Below are 26,961 nucleotides of genomic sequence, written 5' to 3'. Positions count from 1 at the left end.
TTCCGCGGAAAAGATAGAGGAGACTCGGTGGCAAAAATCGTTTCGGACACTACGTCGACCTACGCATTATCGAAATCTGCGTGTTGAAAATTGAATTCTTGCGAATGCAAGAGCAAATTTGCGCGCTCTCTGGCAAGCTGCTTGCCACTTTATTTTGCCTCACCCGAATGAGAGCAGCGTTCGTTCGTTCGTTCATTCGTTCGTTTCATCGTCACCGTATGCAAACGCGGCAGAGCGCAAAACCCTCTTAAAAGGCGCAACGAACCTTTTCACGAGCAGTTTATTCCCGCCATGAATTTTTACCAAGCGCTGGTGCTATTAATTTAGAAAAGTGTCGCGCGCATCTTCTCCTCATTCGTGCCATAAAAAAAGCGTTTTTAGATGCGCCTCAGTCTCGATCGATTTTTACGCAATTCGCTTACCTCGTCTAATTGCGTTTGCGAACTTATTTTCGCTCGTGCGCTTGTATGTTGTCACGTTGCGTAGACATGTGCAAGGTCTTAGAATGCGTATGTCACGATTTATGCGCGGCATTACGCTGTCAAGCCGCGACATTTTTCACGCCACTCAAGTTGATTAAAAGCAGGTACATAGCAGTGTAACAGGCTACGGTTTCAAGAGAGGATAATTCCCCATTATAGTTGTCAGGATTTTCCCGATATGGTAATTATTTTCTTACGCGAGAGGATAATCAATATAATTAACATAATTGAGGCTATAAAAACAGCGTATTTATAGAAAATGATGGGGAAGTCCAGTCAAACGCAAATATCGACGCGACACGATTGATGATCGGTATCGAGCAATCGGTTGCCGAAGCATGCGTCGCACAATCCGATGTTTGTTTTCTCTTTGTTTTCCAGCGATAAACCTGTCCGCGGCGCATCCAATCCACTCATTCTATAAACATGAAAATATCGAACATGACATTTGACGCACACACGCTGCGTCAGGATAGAAATCCATCTCTGAATTCGAATTGCCGCGGCCGAAACTTTCGCTTCGGGGCTTTACACATTTTTCCCTATTTTTTGTTAATTTTCCGCATCGAGTGGTCCCACTCGATCAACCGTTTATCAATCCGTTTCATTGTGATCCATGTTACTTCACACGTAGTATTCGGGCGATCGTGGTGCATAAAAGAACTCCGCTACACAACAGGATCATTCTCGATTGATCTCTACGAATTTTTCATAGCATAATTCCACAACAGTTTCAGATCAACAGAAAAACTCGTAGATTAAATCATAAACTTTTCGCAAAATAAATATTGTTAAAAGTATTTAAATCATAATTTTTTAAAGATTAATTGCTTAACTAAAATATTTAAAATATTAACATTTCAGCAATACTAAAAAAAAAATTCAATGGCGACACAAGTTTGGGTTGATCGTCTTTTTCGAAAAAAAAAAAAAACAATTGCTTCAAATTTCTTTCGTCTTATTAATTACATATGTACGCGTAATCGTATTGACGATACTCATTCCTGAGATAATTCGGTTTAGCTACGTGCAAATGAAAATAAGAAAGAGACGGTGTCAGGGAGACCGGCAGCAATTGACAAGCGAGAAAAAAGACGAGACAAAGGGGAGCAAGCGGCGGAAAAGCGGGTAAAGCGTGCGAGAAACGATCGTACTGTTTCACGAATGTAGGGCCATTTTATGCACACTGTTCCGTAGAATAAGTTCCAAGGGCTTGCAGAAGCTTGCAGAATGCAAGTTTCGACGGTACCAAGGGATTTCGAAACGATAAAAAGGGATTGGCTGGAAAAGGGGACGGGGGTCTCGACTCATCGAAATGATTGTGCCGATACAAAGTTAAAGAGGATGGAATGAATATATGTATGTACAAAATTTTATATATTTCAGTATCTTAAATTTATCGAATACGAACGCGCAGTTAGATTGTGATATTTTTATAATTTTATGGATCGCTATATATTTATCTTTTTATGTTGGATATATGATTTGTTTAATATTATTCTGTGATAAAAATGAATCTTCTTCAATATCCTATTTTTTCAGTTTCCTTCCGTTACCTTATTCTTATATAAGGAAACTTACATTTTTTATTCATTTCGTACAGCTTATTGCGACATAAATTTAAGATGTTAATGTGAAGGCATCGTGTATGAGTATTATCTTTTATCGATGAATAAAATTGTATTTTTTATTTTTTATTTCTCATCGCGATATTTTTTCATTATTGATGCGATACATGCAGTTACAGGTAAATTTCCTAATAAACACGATTATATTTTCGTGATAATTGAGAGCTAGTCATGTCACGTAATCTATTATTATCAGAAACACTACGAGTAAAAGTGAGTTCGTTTTAAACAATAGGAAACGCAATCCCAAAGATATGAGACATAATCACGAACAAGCACGAGAGAAGTCATTTATATTTGGATGATTCGTGCAAAGAATGCGCGCAAGAATTTAAACACTTGCGTGTGAAACGAAAGGAAAGAAAATGACCATCGTCGTGAATTTTGTTTCTGCGGGCGATGCACATTGCGCATTCCGCGTGCGTTAGGCCTGCGTGACGCACTCGCCGAAATGCGCCAGCCCCTCCCCGTTCATTCATCCTCGCGCACGCATATATGCGTGACTCGCTCGCGCGATTCGTTCCATTCATCACCTCCGTAATATGCGATCGGCGATAACGCGAGCGAGAGATTTTCCGCGCGTGTATAACGGAATGTGGCCGCTATAATCGATGCGGTGTCGATAGTTCACGCGTCACTCATCGTGAAAATATTCTCGAGCATGGTAGCTGTGTGTGTGTTGTCGGAGGCTGCGGCGGCGATAAGTTGATTTATGGAACGGCTTACGGACGGCCGGCATGTTTTTCATCGCGCGACACACGCTCGTCGGACGTATGCTTATTTATTTATTGTATTATTGTTGCGCGCAAACCCATTCTGACATCTTTATATTTCGATAGGAGCTTATATCCCCGCATAGGAATGCGAAGCGGAGCGACATTAAGATGATTTATCGCTTTCATTTTGGGTATCATTTTTCTCGGAAGAAAGGCGTGCCGTCGTCGAATTATGTCAAAGTCTCGGATTCTATAGCATTTGATCTGCGCCACGAGCTACCGTTTCCAATCGAACAGGTAGCCTCCGTCGTTGATAGAGAGCGCGCCGAGTAAGCCGATTTGCCGTTTTTATTTTTATTCAAGCGGGTTTTATTCCAATCGATTCTCGCAATTCCCCTGAGCTCTCATATAAGGATGCCTCTTCCTGCGGGGGATATTATTTTACCGGTAATTGCGCTGATCGATAGCGCCGTGCAATATCGATGGCTCGAGGTTATTCTTTGTTTAAGAGTTAATTTACGGAGAGCAGAACTAGACCGTACGAGGCCGCGAGAGGAAATGTGGCGATCGAACAGGTTGGCGCGATTAAAATAGAACGGGGACAACCGTCACGAGAGCGAAACTTTGCTTAGGTGCCTATAGATAAAATTGGGAATCGTGCGCAGATATATTTCTGGCACTCGAATTCTCTCTTTCTCCTCTCTCTCTGCCAAAATAACATTTAAAATTCGAAGCAGCTCTACAAGACACACGCAGTTTTCGGAGATGATGAAAAGTAGTATACATATAATATGTATAAACGCCAAAACATGTTCTATCGAATTTTTTTGTTTTTTTTTTTTTTGTTTAATCATGACTCTTTACTCTCGTCAGAATTTAAGAATTTTCTGCGATATTATAATCGCTCGCCTAAAATTAGCTAATGACGCATTTTATGCTATCACGCTATGACTCGGAGGATTCTTCGTTGATAGATTCGATACGTTGAAGAGCACGTTCTGCATCTGAATCTGTGCTGTGTCAATGTAGCAAAGTCAATCCTCCGAAACATCTCTGATCGTGGCAACGCGTCGGCGCAATTCTTCTCGATAAAGGACAAGCGATCGTTTCTCCTCGCGAAAGAATTCTAGGCACGCGGCGGGCGATTTCGACTCGCGTGTATCGCGCAGTCGAAATGAAAAATCGCAGCAGTCGCTTTATCTAGATTGCACGAGCGACAAAACTTTGTTTCGCGCGTATATGCACCGACCACGTAGAACCCGGGGATCGTATAGCTCCGCGAAGCTAATCATGAGGATTTACTGACGGTCGGGACTTCTCGAACGTGACCCAAGCAAATGGCGCACGGCTCGTTTTGGAGGAAAGGGCGCGTTCGCGCAAAATTAGAGCTCGCGGCATGTCTGCGAATTCTCGAGAACGGAAGGCGACTCGAATTGTCGATTATTTCCGCGCTCAATTAATTGCCCGTCGAGCGACGAAACCGAAGCTTCGTCGCTTTGTTTACCGTCGTGGAAAGCGGAAAGCAAAGCTGCCTGATCGAAATGGCGCGATTACATTGCGTTCGCGTATGTACACATTTATATATAACGTGTATGTATGTATTTTGTTTATAGAGAAATATTGTAAATTAACACGTAAACCGCGTGTAAATAATAAATCCTTTCATATATTTTATATGAATCAACAAAATATATTGGCCATTATTGCGACGAGAGAGAGAGAGAGAGAGAGAGAGAGACATATATTATTTATTATATTTAATTGTGAAATAATATACGATTGTTTGCACTTTATTAATTTTCGTTTGGGCTATGATATCGTCTCGGGCCAGTTTACACTCGCGTTGTAATGCGGTTAAAATTAAATATACAGTAAAATACAGTAAAATCAGATCGAGCCAGTAGTCTCATTTTGTTAATGCTATTCAGATCGTAACACGCACGAGTGAAATATAATATTCGATGTTGCTTTCGATAAATGCTCAAGTTATAAATCGACAAGCTACAAGTGCATCGATACTTTTTCAATTTCAATATCGCTACGCGCTATTACGTTATAACGCTTTAAACGTTAATACGTCCAGGGCGCTTATAAATACGGAGCGCCGATAATCGATTGTACGTTTATTGGTTGTACCGATAATCCAGATTGCCCTTAATCCGTGTTCGGATGTTCGGAAATACGCGCGCGAGGGAGAGTATCCCGATTGTAAGTAATATTTTACTGTGATCATGGTTATCCTTTATATCATTTTCCAACTGAAAACACGAACGCGTGTGCAAAAATATGGAAAGGTACCACAATGCCTATGTTATCCCCGTTCCCGGGGATTAATTACGTCTTCAAAGAAGAGATTGAATCTCAATTTAATATAGTCGGTAAAGTTTTAATACAAAAAGTCATGGCGTCAAAGGGCGCTCGTTGCCGCATCACGTAACTTATTAATTCGAGTCGAGAGAGATGCATTGGAAAAATGCGAGATTAAATCTGTCGTTCTAATTCACTCTTTCTTTCACATTGCGCGATTACGTACAAAAGGTTATTTAAATTTCGATTAATCGAATGAAATACCCGCGATTCGAAAAAAAAAAGTTTATAAATAAATTAATGAATTTAAAGAGTTGCGGCTGCGCAAAAATATTTTCTTAAATTGAGCCAATGAAAATATTTCATTGATTAAAGACAAAATTTCACCGCAGATTAAGAAAAAACTCTGCTTCTACGTTTTATGTTCCATTGATTATAGCAGTAATATTTCACTGAAAATTAATAATAATCATATATATTTGCAGATAGAGTTTTTAAAGCTTCTTTTATTTATTTTTGACTTTTATTTTTTGGAATAAGTCCCTATATATTGTAGAAATAAGAGAAACACTAATATTATTCAAATCTGAATACATATATATATTACAATTTTTTATTTTTGAATTGTAATAAACGCATAAAAATTAAATAAGACTTTTGGTCAAGTATATATATATGAGCTAAATTTAAAATATTATATTTTATTATAAATTTAGCTCATAATATTCTAATTAAAATTGTTTTTTTTTTTTTTTAAACAACCATTTCAGTGTGATTTTATTGATTTGCAGTGCTATATTTATAAATGAAAACATCAGTTACTATTTATATTGTAGTGATAATATATTGATTTAAGAGAGTGCGATCATTGTTTCGAAGGCCATTTTGATATTGAAAAGTGAATGCTGAAAGAGAATATAAAGATTTATAAAGAATACAAACAGCGTTTTTGCTTATATTACGCGATTATCGAGATAGAGATGCGCGATTATCTCGCGTTTATCAAGATAGTTGCGGGATGATTTAAAGGAATTCAAAGGAAACGATGTTTATTCAATTAAATTAAATTTATTCGTGTCATGATGTGCGAGCCATGATTTCAAGATAGGTCTTTTCTTTTCGAACGTACGAAGATTTTAATGATATTTATTGGCGTGAAATATTTATTATGTTTTCCGCAGATGTTTATGCACGTAGAAAGATCTCGTTCACTATTTTATCACTTGCCGCCGATGCGTTGTGCGATTCTAATCTAGATCTAGACCGCGAATAAAGCGCACGGGGAAAACGTGCAATAATACATACGTCGCGTGAATTAACCGAATAAATCACGGGGCGCGATGACACCAATTATTTATACGACAAGCCGCAGCGCGTCCGCGATGACTTTCCTCGAACCTTCGCGCATCATAAATGTTTAATTTGCATTTAATGTCGCGGTTACGAAGCTGTATTTGCGCAGTTGCACTAAACAACCTGGAGCCCGTTCAAAATATTACCGTTTGTGGCTGCGCATTGCAGCAGTGAGTGAGTAAACAGTGCGAAATAAATCGCACCGCCGACGAAATTTATTACCGATTGCTGCTCGAGATCTCGTCGAAAAGAATTGCGAAAATATAGAGACGGTGTATAAAATTGATATAGTTGAGATCTCTCGGATTAAAAATTCTTACAATATTAAATCGTATATGTATTTTTTTTCATTTTTTCAATCTCGGCATTTGCGAGTTGAAACAAAAACGCGAGTCCGACAATTGACAGTTACATACACAAGCTAGTGTTTGCACTCGAAATTATATTTAACATGAGTAAACAAATTTTGTACGTTGTTTTCCGTGTTCTGAAAAAGAATTCGTCGCACCACCTGGTCCCGCCGCGGTTTTGGACCCGGCATTCCGTAAATAATCGTCGGCGCCAAAATTCACCGATGACTCGGCGCATCCCCGGCCGCCCACGCGCGCCGTCCGCGCTAATCGGCTACGCAAATACACAGAGCCGACGCGTAATCCCCGCGCGAGTAGACTCTGGTATTTTAATTGACGGATTCTGCGGACCGCACGCACGCGCGCGCATCACGCGCCGGTCGGGCTACTCGAAACCATTTTGCGTTATCATAGTCGAGCACTTTCTTCCGAGAATGAAGCCACACGCGCGTGAATCACCGCGCCGGCACGCGGCGCGGTGATGTCAATCTTTGCTCAGCTGACTGACGTGATCGGCGGGGGCCTCACCTTCTCGTCGTCGGCGCTTCGTACGGTACGCGATCTTTCCTCTCCGACCTCGCATTCTTTCGCGTTCGGTGTAAACGGGATGAGGGGGCGCGACGACTGTATAAACGATGCATCTCCTCTCACGCGCGCGTCACACCCTGATGCGTTATCATGTCACTTCGAATCTGTCCGTGTCGCGAAATTCTTGAAATTTATGACCGACTTTATCCGCGATGTTGATGTTTCGCTGGAGTTATCATCCTTTTAGTATCATTTTGCACGATGCATTCTTTGCGACAATATTTTTCAACCTGTATTTTAAAGAATATTTAAATGCATTCGCGAAAAGCAGGCCAAGAGACCGTTTTACGTAGAGAACTTTTATCGTTTCACCAATTCAACTATTTATTATCCCGCGAATGGGCAACATAAAGTTGCGATAGGGAATCGATATCTATATGTTTCTCTGATAAAAGATGCAATGCACTTTTTTTTTTTATCGGAGTCGCTCGTTTTAAGCTCGAAAGTTCGAAATTTCGTGTATACCGTATATTTTTCAATGCATTATTATTTGGGGCAGCTGTTTGAGTTACATTTCTGTGATATTTCTTTCCGCCGTTTCGACGCCAGCCACTTGAAAATTCGCCTTGCAATATCGCGCGATTGCATCTTTGATTATCGAATAAATAAATTTACCAGACGCGTCGCCCAGTTTTTCACGTCAAGTATTTTTCTCAAACGTAATGCTCGTATATATGTTCGCGTAATACAGCTGCACGCGTCGATTATAATTGTACCCCCCATGATGGGCGAATTCCACGACGCCTGAATCATCGAAATAAAATATCATCGATCTCCATTCGAACGTCAATCTCCACGACTCCATTAACAAAGAAGAGCCATATTCTTATTTGAGAGCCGTGACGCATCGGCGATGAATTATACGCGGAACACACGAGCAGAGACGTTACACTTGCATTCATAGGAATGCGATAAGACATGTGACTTTTGATACGATCTCGGCAACAGAGTTTCTTATTTAACTCAAATCTTTCATCTTCTCTCGGTGTCGCGCGTATAACGATACAAATCCGCAAAAGGATCGCGAATGGAAAATTAAAATTTAGGTGCTTACGAATTAAGGGAATGCAGAATTGAAAGTTAAGATGCGTGGATTTCAAATTTGAGGTTTAAGAACCCTAACTTAAGCTCACAGATTCATGCATATGCGCTATTGTTGAATTGCAAATTTTATTTATATGTCGGCGCTTATTTATTTTCCTCTTATTTTTGCTCTCGCCCTCGCGTCCCACACTTTTTTCCCGAACAAAGTATCGAAGCAATAAAGTTCTGGAGAGCTACGATCGCCGAGATTAATATCCCACGCTCGTCTCAGCGGCGTTTGCAGTTGCGACTAATTGGCAGCCGGTATTACACACAGGCGCGACGGCTTCACTATCGTTGAATCGCTTGCGTAACGACGTTAAATCATTGCACGTTGCGATCGAATGCACGCATGGCAGACGAAAAAAAGAAGGAAAAAGAAACGAAGAAAGGCGAGAGGTGAAAGAGAGAGAGAGAGAGAGGAATAAAGCACGCGAGATTGATCGCGGGGAATGATGCGGGGGCATACGTTGCATTAATTCTAGCCCGGCACTACCGCGTAGACATTTCGATAAATCTCGATCTCGTTCTGCACCGAGACGGAAATGCAACCCACGTGTATCTACGTGTCGCTCGATTTCAACTTGCTTCGATTGCACTCGCGGCGATTTAACGCACGATATATCGTCCCTACGTGTTATTCTGTGGATATAAGGTTATCCGTGTAAAGTACATAGAGTGACGACAAATATGTTACATATGTAAAACTGATGGATATTGAAATCGCGGAATAAAGGAACGTCATTTGCGAAATTGGCGCGCTCTGTTTCGGAGAAATAAGTTTTGATATTCATTGCACGCTATTTTGACATTTTAGCGTTGGCTATAATTACTTTGTAAGAAAAAAAAAAAAAAATATTTCTACATCACAGATTTTATTATACGCGTTTTATTAAACGCTCAGATTTTGCTCTGACTTTACAGATAAATCGATGATAATTTTCATAATTTTTCTCGACTTTAATGCAATAGCCGTCAGAGTAAATTAATCTAAACGGCCAACGGCTCTCGCGCGTACATACACGCTCCCATTTTAAACGTAAATTCACGAAGCATCTCGCGCAAACGAAACGCGAGCTCTTTTGTACGAGCGGAATACACTCGGAAAGTTGCGAACTGTTTCCGCGCGTTTATACGTTTTTCGTGTAAGAGTCTATTATACGTACAAGCGACGGCATGCCTTCTGCAGAGGTCATATGCCGGTCGCGCACACGCTGCTTTTTAATTACGGCCAACTTGAAAGCACGATTGCGTGTTCCGGGAAACACGCGGCGATTGCTTTTACGAGAATATGCCTCGACTTTACGATTTCGCCTATCGTTCTTTGGCAAAACGATTTCCGCGTCAAATACCCACGGATTTTATAGATTGAAGTTAATTTAGACCATCCATAATTCGCGACAGGTTATATATAGATATTTTTTATTAAAAATTTATTCTGCATCTTTATTGTTACAAAACTCTAACTCTTCAACGTGCAATGTAATAATTTTTTTTATTTTGAAATAATAATGTTATTTTTTATCATGTTACATTTTTATTTAATTAATGAAAAAATGCCGACTAAACTTTCAATTAAAACTTATTGATTGAATTAAATAATAAATTAACTGCTCATTAATGATATCAAAGATACAAAATTTTTAATAGAATTCTATATAATTTCATATACCTATATATCTTGTAATATAAAAAATATGTAAAACTTATACATGTATTAGAATATATATGAAATAAAATTAGATTTTTATTTTAAATTCTGTCGCAAAATCATCTAAAATGAGCTTTGTGTTGTCGACAATACTGTATGTTGTTCGAAAATTTTTTCTGATATTTAATTACGATATATGTTTGTGTGTTTTTTCTCTTGTAGAGAATTTTTATATAACATTTTTAAGGAAGCTAACTCTTGCTATAAACTCTTTGATTTTTTTTTGTCGACAAAACCGACAATAAATTCATCGCGCATCGTTCTACAAAATTACAAACGACAATGTAATTAATGGGAGATTCGATTTTTCTTTCTCCGCAAAACTTCATACGCCACGCTTCGGCGGCTTGACGTCGTCGAAAATTCACGTTCTCGCTCAATGGACAGTTTTCGCGATCGAGCGCTTTAATTAAACCGTCGTCGCGGTGGTGGTGGTGGCGCGCGAAAACTTGGGGCAACTTGGGGCGAAAAGTGCAAGGACGCAGAGAGAGAGAGAGAGAGAGAGAGAGATTGTAATACGATTTAATAATTTATTCCAGGCACGTCGTTCGGCGAGTCGGCAGCGGCGGCGCGGAGCGATTGGGAGCAGATGGGCGAGGGAAAAGAATCGAGACGGAACGGCGACTGGAAGGACGACGAGAGGACCACGGGCGGCACGCGGTTCACCAGCTGGACAGGTAAGAGGGAAAACCTGTTGAATTAATGTCACCCCTCTCCCTCTGCGGCGTCTCGCGTTCCCTCCCCCTCTCGCCCCTCTGTTTCACCGTCTATTTCTAATTCGCGCGGCGCGCCTCATGTATACAATCTATCCGATACAATACTTATTAATTTTGACGTGCAATTGAAACGGCGTGATTAACGGATCGAGAACGACCGTTGATGCGTATTATCCCGATGGACTTTGGTATGTTACTCTCTCTCTTTTGCGGTGTTCCCTCTGTAATTACCGTGTTCGCCGATCGGGCATGTACGACATTTCCGCCGATCAACGTGTACGTTGTCCGTAATTGAAATTGATCGGGAATTAACGTCGCGCTTTAAGCGACGCTCTCTCCGGAATAAAAATCCGGAATAAAAATCCGGCACAGACGTGATGTTCGGGAAATACCGAAAAGATTTAAAATGGTGTGTGTGTGTTTGTCTCTAAAATTAATTGAATGTACTTGGATTCATCGTCGCGTGACTCGATATACTGCTGACAATGTAAATTTAAAGAACAGCGTATTGTTTACTTTGAAACAAACATAAGCGCGCTAGAAAACAAATATTTCTTCGGAAATAATATCGTAGAGAGATATATAATCTCACATCAGAAATATATAATATTTATTGTTTAACTTGGCGAGAGCAGGTAATTGCCAGATCGAGGAAGGAAATGCGAGTATTGCATCTCGTTAATTTAATCAGCTGTTTTGGCAAGGATGCCGCGGACGAGGTGTGCATCTTTGAAATTTTCAATAGCGCTATCAGCGCGAACTTTACGAGCAAACTATATATAAAAGGCCTTGGCTTTCTCCCGATATAAGCGCGAACAATGGTAACTTGTTTCCAAGTCGATAAAGCTCACGTATCTATACACGGTGCAAGGATAATACGCCCTGTCAAACAGGTATCTCACCGTGGGACGCGTTGTTTGCGTGAGCGCGGCAGATTTATACGGGTTGAGCATCGTTAGCGATTGGCGTATCGGTCCTATCTAACCACAGAATAACTAAAATTCTGTGGGCGCGCATAACTTATCGAGGAACTTTATACACGCGATCGAGAGAGCGAAGCTCCGAGATATATCAACTTTATATAAATATTCCAATCATTAATAATATCCGTAATATTGTACATTATTCGCTCTAAAGTAGTACGGCCCTATTAATGATCGGCTCTTCATCGATAAATCAGATTGCATCATATTTAAATAACAGGCAGCTTAAATGACGACTGTTATTAATATTAATTGTACTAATTAGAGAACTAATTGCGGCGCCTATTTACGTAATGATCGTGAGTAAACGTTAAAATGTGATAAATAATATTGAATTCGTCATCCGTTAAGCGCGTGTTGCGTTCTCCTGTGTTCAAAATATGAAACCGCATATTGGAGATGTTATAACATGGAAATATATGCTTCGATCGCGCCAGGTGTTTAATATAGGGTAAGCGATCGGGAGGCATAACGACATAATCCGCCGCTGTGGCCGTGGTATCGCGCGTACTGCTCGGCCTCTTCCAAGTTTCGCGCCTAACTTTAGTTAAATGAGAGTTGGATCAGCGACACCGATCCGGTAACTCACGCAAAATCGTTTAATTCGAGCGGTCGCGCTAACGATAATATTTGACTTTATACCGACAGTTATGAACAAACAGCTGCATTCAATTTTAAGCGGCGATTATTTGAGCTTCTCCCCGGAACGGTGGCGTTTCTCCCGTTCCTTTCTTCGACATATCGTAATTCGCCTTCCTCGAACATCCTCGCCCGGACATCTCTCTCCCAATTTTTCGATACCGTCGGCGTTTTTTTTTTTTTTTAAACCCGCATTCCAATTTGAATTTATCATCAGTAGCCTGCAACGAACGGGCCGAGCGAAACGACCGTCGTTGCGAATCGCGAAATATGAGAGATACGGGCATATGCGAAAGATATTTCGCGACAAAATAAAATTCCGTCTCTTCCATGGAATATTACTCGCGAATTATTTATCGCGCATCGAAATTTTACGCTATCGTTGATCCGTTGAAACGTTTGAACGCGGGTCGTATCGTGTGGGTGTCGCTCGAACTTTTGTCGCGTAGAATATACGCTTATCCAATTACTTTATTCGCCTGATGACTGGGCGAAGATCTTTCTTTTCGCTTCATCCCGCGAACGAAATTTTTTTACGCACTCATCATCGGATGTGCGCATTGTTTTTTTCGCGTACATGTTTTTCAATCTTTCTTTCTCTTTCTCGCCGTATCTCTCTCTCTCTCTCTCTCTCTCTCTATCTATCTATCTATCTCTGGAGATTATATTTTCGCCTCCGTGAGATAAGCGCTATCTTTTCAAGCGCCTGGAATGCTGATATGTACCTCAGCGCGATGGAATGTGATCTTATCGTCGTGCCAACTAACAAATCTTCCGCAGTACGATTAATATGTACAGTTGCGGTGCGCATTTGAGAAAGCGTGAGAGAGAGAGAGAGAGAGAGAGAGAGGGGAGGGGGGGAAGGGAGAGGGAAAACAAAAAATAGCGAGAGAGATTGTTGTTCGCGTTGAACGATTGCCGTGCAAATATTTAACGAAATATACATTATTCTTTCTCCTTGCCTCGTCCGGTATTTGACGTAGTCCCGGCGGATGGATTTTCCCTATTGCATTAAGAAATCACGCGAGAATATAAAAGGGACGGTAAAAATTGCGAAAGAGGAGATGACAGAAAGAATAACATTGGCTCCGCAATATTGTCTCATTAAACATGACAATATACGTATATAACGTTTGATTATCGAAAACTTTTTTTTCGTTGTTACGGAGCTTACGCAAGCTTGCGCGAGCACGGATATGACGTCGTTATTGTTACAGCGAAAACCATTATTGTTTGTTGTTCGAGTTTTACGCAAAAGTGCATCCTGAAAATATATATCCTGTATTTTTCATATAAATATATGCATTTTTCGCCGATGCGCCGATAATAATCATATAGTATTTATAAATTATGTATTAAATTTTAACTGATTCATTCAAGCAAAAATAATTTGTGATTTATATAGATTGATGGGGATTGATGTAATTTTTATTTCAATCCTTTTTTTTTTCATTTGACTGGCAAACGAGTTTACACTTACAAAAATAATTCCGCATCAAAGTATTGGAAATTTATTTAAAAATCAATGATATATAAAAAATGCATGACATATTAAAAAATATGTATAATATTATCTTCTTTTTTATAAATTGCGATGCTGATGAGATTTTATTTTATATAACACGTGCTGATTTAGCTGACCGTTTTGTAGATGCTGTTTCTTTATTTTATTTTTAATATCCAACGGATTCTAAGAGTACATTATGAAGAATATATTATGAAAATATGCGTTCGGAAAACTAGTTTAAAGTCGCGTCGGCCGCGGACTTTGTGCCTTCATTAAGGCATACTTGCGATAAGACGCGCGAATTAATCGTTGTATCGTGATTCGGAACGCCAAATGATCAATCGCGAATAAATCGAACGATTGTCTAGCTATTTTCAAAGTATTTAAAATGACGTAATTTATCTTGCGATAAAAAAATAACTTACGTATCTCAAATTTGAGCGATATCAATCGGAATGTATTTGAGAATTTAATTAAATTTTTAAATAACACATTTTTCTTTGCAGTGAAGTTTCAACGAGTCGCTATAATAAACAACAATAAACAACAAATGAGTCGCACGGACAAAAATCTGTAAAATCTTTTCGGGTGAGTGAAGCGAACTCACTTTCTTCTTTCGTGTCGAAAATCGTTTGCGAAGAACCACGTTCGTGTCTCTATTTATTATGTATCGATATTTCAATTAAGAACGCCGATATGTATCGACTCGGCTAGCGGGTAGAAAATTGTCCGGCCGTCTTTTGCGCCGGGTAAAACACCGATAAAATTAATAATTGACGTTAATTAATATCGAGGGTCGCGCGCGCAACACGGCCTTCTCACGGGACGGTGCATCGCCATTAAAGTAAGTTTCAATTACGAAGCGAGTTGTGCCGTTGCGTCACATCTCGTATATACATATATGCGTCGCTTTTCGTCCCGGGTCGCCAATTAAATTTGTCTCTTCCCGTCGTCGATCGGCCGTTAATCTCCTCGCGCAACGACGTCTCGGGGCGGTGACATTAATCACTTTTACTCGCCGGCAACCGTCGTCGTCGTGGTGCGATAGTTGTCGCATTAACACGCGAAAGTTGACGCGCGGTGATTTGTCTTAATTAACGATTATTTCATGGATTTGATTGCGTTATCGCGCCGAGCGTGACAGTCGCGCATTAAAACCGCTACCGGAACCGCGTCGTACATTCGAGTTTGTTCGCGGAAATCGCTCAATTAGTCAAGTCGCCTCGCGTGCGTCGCATTTACGCACTTTGTGCTTGCTTTCACGAAAACGCGACGCTCTCGAGAAGATTGGCCGTATCGTCCGATTTAATCACGTTATAGATCTCTGCGACACTTGTTGGTATCTGCGGAATTTAGGTTTGTAACAACACTTATCATTATCATTTATCAACATTGGCTCGACGCGTTTAATTTCGCGCCCGCGCAACTATTTTTTTCACGGCATCAAACGGACGAATATCTCCTTCGAAGCGCAACAGTCGCATTCGTTACGCGTTACACGGGTTATAATCGTTACGGAATCATCGCGAGTCATCGCGATATTTCATTGCGGTTAATTATAGTTGCGCTCGCGAAACGCTTCGCGCTCTCGCGCGCGTTAATCATAACAGATATAAACTCAGAGTGGGGATCATTCTCGGCACGCGCGTTGCAGTTTTTAAATAAACTCTGCTTCATTATAACATAGATTACGTGGAAATGCAGAAGTCGCTGTGTAACGCTGTAATATCCGTTGAATCGGCCGTGCAAATAATGTTTTATTCCAGATTATAATCAGCTGACGAGAATTGCGCGAAGTAAACTTTTCCGGTCTGTACTATAATATTTATATACATATATATATATATATATATATATATATATATATATATATATATTTGGGATAAAATGGTCGAAAGGAATGATTTTTCAGCGCAAAAAAATAAAATGTGAGTTTATCAGAGCGTTGAATCAAAATATTAGCCAGAGATTTTTTTAACGAGTTTATGTAGTAAATATCTGGCTATTAAGAAACTTATTAACTGTGGAGAAAAAGAGGAGAAGGAATGTTAAGCAAGTTATTGATTCGAATTTTTACGTCTTTGCATTCCGCGAAACTATTTTCTTCAAATAAAAATGAGATAATTTTTTAAATCGAGTTTCGTTACTTTGTTAAATATGATCGTGTATGGTCGTTTTCTTCATTTACCGAAATTTTTGTGATGCTGCTGTTTCTTTTGCGTGCTGCACACACACGCGTAATCGAGACACGCAGATAAACGGAAAAACCGCCTTTGTTTACATCGAATGTTTGTACATCCGAATATAAAGATAATAAAAAGAAAAAAGAAAAAATTGTTTGCGGGAATGTAATTTTATATCTCTCAAAGAAAACCACGCTTCTGTCCGAGCATCCTGACATAAAGCAACACATTGTCGTATGCGAGGTCGCGTATCATACATATATATACACACACACATTCACATACATATATATACGCTCGGTAGCGCGCGCACGTGAAAAGTGTCGCGCGTGTCAGCCACATGGGACGTAAAATGAGGAGGCGAGATCAGCTGGCCGTACGATAAATGTCATAATACGTCTGCGGCCATTGTGCGTTAACATTAAGCTGGACGGGACGACAGGGCGACGAGGTCGCCGAGGCGAAATATTACAAGACTCGTATTGCGCGCATATAAAAGCTCACCGTTCCCTCCGCATTCTTTCGCCGTGGAATTTTGTTAAATGTGAAGGAGAGAATTTCAGAAAATTTGCGGAAAAAGACATATATAAATGTAGCTTGACGAAATTAAAGTAGATAACGGTAAAAGTGTACACGTGAAGGGAGAGATGTTGAAAAAGATTAAGTTTGCACACAAACTTGTTATACTTCGTAGTGTAATCAAGCGTGAATTCGTGCTTGTCGATTAGATTAGCGCGGGTTAGAACTCTGACATTATTCTCGCGGCTGCGAGAGAGAGATTCAGCTATCCTAATTTTGCAGTCGCAATTAGAAGTCAACCGTGGAAACTTCGACGCCGACCGAAATCAAGGAAGCGGCGTCTTACCACAAAAATAAACCGCCATTAATTACGAGCTAATGAGAGATCGCGGGTGGCGGGAAAAGTTTACGGAAGGTCGCCCACTTTCAGCAATTTGCGATCTGAATTCGTCGACTTTTCCAACGTCTCGCCTCTCCACGGCAAAATTACGTAGCAATAATCTCGAGCTTCCCCGAGCTGTCTGCTAATTGCGCTACTCGTTCCAAGTTTTATCGGCGATAATCTCTCGTTATCGGTATCTCAAGTATAATTTGGTAACTTGGACAGGTTTGAAATATTTACAATGAGGAAGATAACATAGTTATAGTAACTTTCATTTTTACATTTTAATATTTTATTTAAGTAAAACAAAATTACTTAATTTTTGTAATAAAAAGATGCTAATATATAAGAAATTTATTTATTACCTTGGGAAAAAAAAAACAGATAGATCGTGAAAACGAGTTTCTTAATAGAACTAGATAAGTGAAGTCAAGTAAACATGAGATCGACAAGCTGATGAATGTTCTGGTTATTCGCACAAAAAAAAAAATAAATTGCACGGCAAACTGAAAAGAAAAAAAAAATCATTTCTATCATTAATCATTGCTCGGATCTGATCGCGGGAGCACGCAAGCTGAAACAGATTGTTGTGCAACAAAGCGACAGACGTTCGGCCGGCTAATGGCAAAACGGGTTAACCGATCTCAGGGACTACTCGTTATCGCCGTCTCGTAAATTGCCTCGTTACGACTGCATTTGTAATCGTGCGTTATCGTCGGTGTCGCTCGCGCGCGAGCGAGCGAGCGAGCGAGAATCCACGGGCGTGAGACAAACGTCTATTAATAGGCGGGTGCGCAGCTCGCCCAATTCGAATATGAATCAAGAATACGTCGATAACGGCCAGCTGACTCTCTCTCTTTCTCTTTCTCTTGGAACGGAAAGAGAGAGAGAGAGAGAAAGAGAGGAAAAGAGAGAATCTCTCACTCGAGAGAAAACTTTTTCCGGAACGCAGATACATAGTATCCGATGCACTTTTTTTTGCACTCGATCGAAAATACGATACCTGCCTGTGCCATACTTTTCGCAAAAACATAATTTACATTTTCCGTGATTTGCAACGATGGATAGCAAACGCGTATATTCTCTCTTTATTAATGTGCATTTTACTTTTTTATGGAGCCGCCGAGTTGACTCTTTCCGCGATATAAAGCTCTTTTATGTCTGTTTACTGCGGTTTAGTACCATTTCTCTCTCTCTCTCTCTCTCTCTTTCTCTCCTCGTGTTTTGCATTTCTGTAGAAAATGAGAAAGTAACAGGATGAGTTAATATCCCGGCTCTGTTAGTTCGGTAAACTCGATGAGACGCGCCTGTCACATTTCAATGATCCACGCCGTCAATTTTATATTTTAGGATAGATCTCGACGAGAAGAGTGTCTCGTGACACTCGTGTGTTTCATAATCCACACACACACACATAGAGAGCGCGGAGATGAAATTTCAGTGAATAACGTTTTTATCCGACTGTGTCGTGAAGTAATTCTTTGTGATTCATCGGCCGTATCGTCTCTCTTAATATTGACCGTGGCAAAATAGCGAACAAGTACCGGTTATCAATATAAACGTTGACGCGGCGGCATGCCAACGTGTGCGTCACGTTTGTCTGTTTATCGCGGCGTTACTCCAATCTCAGCTCCGAGAAGTTTTATCGCGGTTGAAAAGACGCCGCAAAGCGCGCTTCGATTTTTCAACTAATTTAAAGTGCTCGTAAGTACACCCTCGAAAGTTTCCTTCGCTCTATTAAAAACGCTCGCTCCTCCGGCCGTTTGCTCCAATTTCGCGACTACCGTATATCCGCTTTTAAGCGAAAGCGAGACGAGCTCTAAAGGACCGGCTAGGCACCGTTGGGCAAATGTTTTATTAGAACACGGCGCTGCACACTCTCGGAGATTTACATACATTATAATAAGCAAACAGAACGCGCGCGCGAGTGTAATGTCGTTTGTATGTTTTCAGCATACCTAATTAGCGGGGAGTAAAAGCTGCTCGCGCAATCTGTTCAAGTCTTTACCGCCACCGCTAATTGAGAAATCACCTTTGAACCTCGAATAGTACGCTTCCTGGAAACGTCTTAGGCGATCAAAGAGGACGCTATGCCTTCTCGAATTTGAGTCATCAATATTGATCCGCGCGTCAAGTATTTTTCTAGCTTTAAAAATCTCTCTTTATTCTTTTCTCTTTCTCGGAATAGAATATTTTTCATTCATAAAAAAATTACAAGGTTTGTTGATTTTGCTATTAAAAGAGTTTGATATTTTTTTTTTAAATTATAATTAAGATTCTTTGAAAATTGAGATCCCAAAGTGCCTACGACGCGATATCGATTTGACAGATTCTTCGATTACATACGACTTTGTCATATATTTCCTTTGTAAAACGATAATTTCCTTCGCGCAAAATTATACTCGACGGACTTTGTGTCAACAGGTGGAGGAGAGAGTGAAAGCTCGAAACAGCGTAAATCGGCATTTTCGCTGACGGCAAATGATTTATCACGGATCGTTTGTGCGCGACCGGCCATTAAATCTTCCACCTTCGATAGGTGGCATACCGACGCGTGACAGATGGCAAAGGGGACGAGAGTCTAGCTCTCGCAATAAAACGCGCGCGCGAGGTCGAGGCGCGTCATCGTAACCCGACTTAGGATAGAAATTAACCGACGCGCAGGCAGCGGGCCTTCATACATACATCTCGTCCTTTTTCGCGTAACATCCGCGAGAAGTACACGTTTCTTCTGGAGAGACGCTCTCATTGTCAGATGCGCCACTTGAAATGCTCGCTCACCCTCTGGGAGCGCGCGCCGATGACTCGCTGCTGTCTCACCGTGATTTCCAAGTATAGTCATTGACGCGATGCCGTACGTAGGCTAAAACGCGACGCCGTCACTCGGCATGCCTTTCGAGCGACGATGATCTCGTTTGTTCTGCCGGATGGCAATTTATCGACGTTAAGCCCATACGTGTGCCGCTCGTTTGAAGAGCCCGTCTTTTTTTGTCGCTTCGAAAAAGAGCGACCGCTCTCCCTCAATCGCTCTTAAATGCGGAGAAGCGCTTGTCATTTTTCATTACCGCGTCGCGTCACGCGCCATAAGTCGCGCTCATCACGGATGGTTAAATCCAGGCAACAATTATGGGATTGTTTTGTCATTGATCGCGGTCCGGTCGGGGAACATTAAAGGGAGTTTCGTTAGGACGTGCCGCCCGTGGACTAGTTCATTAACGGTTTATTAACTCATTAGTGCGTGATGGTTGTTATGGGAAACTTGAGTGTTTCTCTGTTTTTTTGTTTTTTTAATTTATTATTATTGATAAATTTGTTATTATAGCTAGTATGTCTATTTCGATCTACTTTTTTTATATAAATAATTTGCATATAGTTTTTAAATATTCCATTTTATTTATTTTAATATTCTATTATAATATTCTATTTTAATTATAATATAATTTATTATATAATTTATATATAATATTATATAAATATATATAATTATATATTTATTATATAATTTTAATTATAATATTCTATTTTAATATTCTATTATAAATTTATATAAATTGAAAACATACAGAATATATTTCATAAAGTCAAGTTTCATTTATATAGTAAGGAATAAAAATTGCGATACGAATTAAAGAGAAAAATATATAAAAAATATACAATATGCGGAAAAATCGCTGCAAACGATGTATCGGATTTGGTAAACGTATTTTGTTGACAATTTAAGGTCGATTTAATCTATACGAAACGTGAATAACTTTTTCCATTTGAATACGATTGACAGACGACGATGCACTTCGTGAATCGAATTTATCGGGCCGATTAAACTTATTCGCAAATATACTCAACGTTTCGATGACAATCATAATAATTGACGAATTGTGACGCGAAAGTTTGCATACCGTACGGAATATGAAACATATACTTTCCTCTACTGGCTCTCGCTGTATTTGTGTATCACTCTCTTTAAAGCAACAATTCTTACGAGCTTTCATTCGAACTTTTATCATCGCAAAAAGCTTCTCATCTCCGGACATATATATATATATATATATAAAAGAGGAAAGGAAGAAAACTCATCGCCGAAATTTTTCCGGTCCACCGAAGCTGCGTCTGCCGTCAAGAGCCTCGATTAAAAGCGATTCCGCTGGCTTATGAAGCGCATCGACTTCCATCCCGTGATATACGATTCTCGAGTGCGGAAAATGGACTTCTCTCTTCTCTTTTATACGACATTTGCCGAAGAGTAATCGAGAATGAGAGAGAAAGAGGGATCCGGGGCTGGATTCCAATTCTTTTTCTCCGTCGCTATTCGAAGCGCCGCGCGCGACCGCGGAGCCGTGAAATGACCGTAATTAAAATAGATGTAATCACTCGGCCGCACGATAGCCACGTGAGAAGGTGCGCCACCAGCGCGCTACGTGGGCATTATCCAATGCACCAGTGCTTTGTTCGCGCATAGCGGACCGCTTGTTAGCACAAGACCCGGGAAACAATTTCGTTTTATCCATTCAAGCAGTTTTGTTATTCCCCGCGCTCCATTGCTTTCGTATTCGCCGAGTAATATTTTAACGTCGTTACTGTAACAAAGTTAAACTTTTGCACGCTTCTTGAATTTGCTGCATTACAACCTTAAAATTAATAACTGCATGTAACATCATCGAGTGGTAAATAATGATTGATTACTCATTCACTCCATTAGATTAATGTTGCTAGATTAATTTCCAAAGAAAGAGAAGGAAGGAGGAAATATATGTCGTAATAATTCTAATAATATTTTTAGTAATCTGTTTTATTTTGTCAGGGAGAGAAAATTTTTTTTTTAACGTTTGAGCGAACTATTGGCGATTCCCGATCAACTATGTATGTCTGTAGTCACACGCGAGCGTGCGACTGGCCGTCGTGTTTTACGATAGCAACTTTCGGCGGGCTGGTTTGGGGAGTCGGTCGGACCCAAGACAGAAGGGAGAAAGGTGAATTACCATGCAGGTACCTTCAGGGTGGCCGAGAATATTCTTCGTGATTTATTGGCGACGTAAATCCGTGGCAAAAGGAAGGGTGCGAAGGAAAGACGAACTGTGAGATCGAAATGGTAAAAGAGGGAACAGCAATGGGGATGGGGAGAGCAAAGTGGGTAAGGCGGTCGACGGGTAAGAGACTGAGAAGGGGAGGGAGAAGAGGAGAGGAGACAGGAAATCTTTTACTGGAGGACCTGCTTCCTCTTTGCGCTCGCTACAGAAAGGGGACCATTATGAGGATCCACTGGGGAAAAGATTCACGATCGTTCCGCGAATGTATATTGTTAAAATGCAGGCGAGTGCGGCGCATTCACGAAAAAGGGACGAAAATGCGAAGATTGGTGGAGAATGAGGAAACGCGTTTTCTATGCGTTTCAATATTTCCAAATAAGTAGAGTAATTCTAAAAGCGCGGAAAGACAGCTGTTGATAAAAGGATTTTTAATTAAAACGCAACGTGACTGATATCATGTGACGTGTAAATGCGAGGCAAACAAACAATGTGTTAATAATATTTTAAAAAGATGCAATATTGCATATATTTGCAATTTTATATTTTATACTAATTATATATTAATCAATTATATAACGAGATTGAATAAAGTCACAAGTAATGCTTAGATACAACGTGTACTTTTTTCTAATCGACCCTCAACATTGCTGAAAATGTTGTTGATGGCCCATCAGGATTGTCGTAATTTAGGATCCGAAAACCGTTACGGGTAAACGTTCTCCGCGCCAGGGAAAAATGGCGGAAACTCGAAGAAGAGTTACGTCCAGTATCTGCGACCGCCGAACGAAGGACGAAGCCGTTGTCGCTGTAACGGAGAGTGACTGTGAAGCTCGAGAAAGTAATCTGTCCCACTTTTCACCCTTAACCAGCCTAGTTGACTAGGGTCTTTTGAGAAAGAATTTACGGTGCCCCGTAGAGATACGCTCCGCGTCTCGCAACGTGATTGAAATCAAGTATATATAAAAGTGATAAAAGAATCCACGACGTAATTTGATTTTGCAGATTTACGTCGCAATACGATATATTTTGACACATTATTAAAGAGATAGTATTTATCAATTATTTTATATTAATTATGGAGAAAGGTATATTGATATTTTAGATTAATTATATTTGAGATTAGTTACATAATTATAATTATAATTTTCGACGAACATATATAGTCCTTCTGACAATGTGATGTACATAACCAGCGTTTTAATTTAAACGCGACTCATTATAGCGGGCCTTTTATGGGTCGCGCGCCATTCCTGCTATTATTATTCGCGAATTTCGTGTCATCTTTAGCGACGCGTTTTATATATTGCTTGTAGACGCTGCACTTTGTTGACGCTACAACTACGGTTAGTTGTGTCTGAAAGCATGAACCTCTCTTATCACCCCATCTCTTGCATATCCGCTTATTACACGTTGTCAAGGGCATTAATATGTCTCGCTGAAAATGACACGAGAACGTCTCGTTTGTGTGTTTGCATTTTTGTTCGCTTGTTGTAAAATTTAAATATTTTCTTTTGTCGAAGAATATTGCGATAAATGGGAAATCTGGAGTCGCTATAAAGTTATTATAGAGGAAGAATTTTTTTATTACCTTTCATGAAATACGAGTTTCAAATTTATCCATCATATGTTTTTCTTACGAAGTAAGTTGCTTTAAGTGCTTACGGGCAATGGCAATCTGACAGGCTGATATTGGAACCTCTCTTATATAAGTAACATTGAGGAAAATAACGTGGTCGTATGTAAGCATAGCAAATCGATTTAATAAGGGAGGAAGCAATGTTCTGCATAATCGATTATTCATGGATCTTTAATGATACCGATTACCTTTTTGCGACGTCTGAAACGCTTAGTGCTCTTCGGAACTGGTTTCTTTTTTTTCCAAAGAATATAACATGTTTCACTAGCGCGCGTATCAAATGATCGCTCGAGATTATACCGTCGAAGATTATAGTACAATAATACGCGCATCTCTCAGAATTAGAAAATCTTGTTAAATAAACTATAAAAAATTTTCTAAAAATCCATACAGATTTTTGTCTGGAATTTTCAGATCTTGGTGTCCGAAAGTAATTTCAGACAATCTGTCTTAATCATCAGCATCGTTTTTCTGAAAGTTCAGCAGAGTGTGTTTGCAAAAAAACTGCAGACACTTTATCTGAAGTTTCAGTTAATTTTTTTAGAGTGTAGAAGGGGAGATTATTAATTATATTTTATAATAACACATCATATTATAAACATTTTAGAAAAGATATCTTTTCTTTTTTTTAATAAATATTGATCGATGAAGATAAAATTTTTGTTTGGTTACGTACTTGACGCGATACTTGAGTGCATCGTGTCAGTTGCATGTTGCATGACGAATCGCGGTTCGTTATGTTCGCGAGAAATGAGAGGCGCAGAAAACGAGTCGTGCAGAAAACTCGTCGCAAGTGTTTTTCACGCTCGACAGCGGCCCGGACTGAGCCGCTTCCTCGTCGGACAACTCGTAACGATAACAAGCTGCCTTGAAACAAGCGCGGTCATTCGCCATAAGTAAGAAAAATCGAGCGAGGTTATAAGCTTCCACGCGCGAGTATGTACAAATTGCCAGTCGCAATGTCTCGTAAATACGACATATGCACCGAGTAATGAACAGCTGTAAAAGCTGTTTAAAGCTATAGATCTTTTATTCTTTTTTAAAAACTGACAATGAATAATGTTTAGTGAGTTTCGTTGATATTCTCGTTTAAAATTACTTTAAACGAACATCTTCAAACGAGCAATGTCGATTTTGCATTTACATTTATTTTACAAAATTAAAATTTACGCATGAAATGTTAAATTTTAAATATTATATTTATATAATATAAATAAAAGAATTATATGATAAAATTATAAATGATTCAAATATGTGTTTTTAAGCGAGAGAGAGAGAGAGAGAGAGAGAGAGAGAGAGAGAAATTATCATTATGACAAGTGAAACCAGGATAATTATTTACAATTGGATAGAATATAAAGGCTGTCAATCGATACTTATTTTTGAACGAAAGACTGCAATATTGATATAAAAATTTTGTATAAAATTTAATATAAAAGTTATATTAAATATTTCACTTTAAAAATAAATATTGATTGACAGTCTGGTTTTATTCTACCCAATTGTAAATAGCTATCTGACACACTGGCTGTTAGCAGTCTAGATATAATATAAAAGTCTGTGGTCCTGAAATATTCACGTATGTAATATACGTGGAACGGCTTCATTTATTTCACGGTGAAACGATTTTCCTTTCTTACAACGGCATTAAATTCTTGTAATACCTTGCGCGAACGTTCGCGAGCGTCGCAAAACGTTTAACGAAGAATTGCGGGAAGTGCGCGGCGCGCGGCTGGAACATTGTTCCGCCAGAAACTTCACCGATGTCTTCCCAGGGACGAGTTCCAGGGGTTTGGCCGACTTCCGGCCACGATCGCCCGTGAGTCCTTGTTCACGCGGAATCCACCTCCGTCCGTATTCCGCCGGATTCACGAGACCGGTGGGATATCGTCGACGGCGCGAACGGGGTCATGGGGGGCGCGCGAGGATTTTCACGATAACGAATTAGTTACGGCGTAGTTGTTAAACTCGGATGATAATTTTATCACACCCGGTAGGTGGACTTTAAAATTACGCTTCAAACGCGCGAGTGAAATATGCCCGTTTTTCGGAAAATAATCGCTTTCATTACAGGCGCGTTCAATTTGCCGAAAACGCACGTCTGAATTCAGTTGATGAGAAAAAAATTTATATCGCGATATAATTTCAATGATCAAGCTCAGTAGAGCGTTTCAAGCGATTTTTAATTATAATGTTCTTTAAATGCTATTTTTTTTTAAACTGATATTTACATCTTTTTTTCTCTATTTAAATTATATGAGCGCGTAATCCGAGATTCTTTTTCCGATGGCAAAAATTGTAGAAGAGATTGACGATGTCGCCGTACCAACCATTCGTCAATTTGTAATCCATTTGCCATCCATTTGAAATATTAAAAATTCTTTGCGACTATTGTTATTAATGATTCCCGGCTGTTAACTGTATATTCCTGGACAGATTTATTTTATCAATGTTTCTTTTTTAAATAACACTCTGGAGTTTTGCAATTTTATAAATGCGGTTATTTTTACGTCATATTTCTCTTTTTCTCTTGCGAGTAAATAAGTACATGCACATCATTAAGGGATATTGTATTATGCCACATACGCGACGTACACAATGAGCTTATAGCTCTCTTTTTCACTTGCATACACAACGAATATGTGAAAAGTAATCTGGGAAAGATCTTGCCGATTCCGCTTTATGCTAGAATCTCCTTTGATTACTCTTTTTCTTCTTCTTCTTCTGGATATACATGTGAGCAAGCACAGTGTATAGCCGAGCAGTATAATCCTAGCTTTTTTCCCCACGTTTTCTTTCATTTATGCATTGTTGGAAAAATGTGTTGAAATTAGATTTCCCTCACGTGAAGCACGTTTGTAGAAAACGTTCGCGATCCTAGTGCAAGTATCTAGTGCAGTGGTTTTCCGGATTATAACGATCGCGTATACCCATCAACGTCACGATACGAAACGATGATTGCTGCCTAAATTGCAAGCTTGAGGCACGCCCGGAAGAAAGCGTGGTAGCTTAATTCTCAAGTCTCAGCAAATTTTGATGGTGTTGCCAAACGGAGAGATGGAAGGAGGAGGAGGAGAGAAAGAGACAGTGAAGGAAGAGAAAGGAGGAGGGGGAGGGGGAGTTAAACCAGTAACTTGGATGGGCTCGTAAAGCT

The 26,961-nt window shown here is 39.8% G+C and overlaps 1 protein-coding gene across 11 annotated transcripts in view; it reads left to right on the top strand.

The window, feature by feature from the left end:
• Positions 1-26,961, top strand: part of LOC126857815 (cysteine-rich motor neuron 1 protein-like) — a 263,792-nt gene that overhangs the window by 152,303 nt on the left and 84,528 nt on the right. For all 11 annotated transcript variants that reach the window (XM_050607586.1, XM_050607588.1, XM_050607585.1 and 8 more), the window contains one exon: positions 10,758-10,895. In XM_050607586.1, coding sequence (XP_050463543.1) covers positions 10,758-10,895 — 138 coding nt within the window. The remainder of the gene's footprint in view (positions 1-10,757; positions 10,896-26,961) is intronic.

This window comes from Cataglyphis hispanica, chromosome 23 (genome assembly GCF_021464435.1).
Source record: "Cataglyphis hispanica isolate Lineage 1 chromosome 23, ULB_Chis1_1.0, whole genome shotgun sequence".
NCBI lineage: Eukaryota > Metazoa > Arthropoda > Insecta > Hymenoptera > Formicidae > Cataglyphis > Cataglyphis hispanica.
This window is presented reverse-complemented; position numbering and strand designations above follow the sequence as displayed.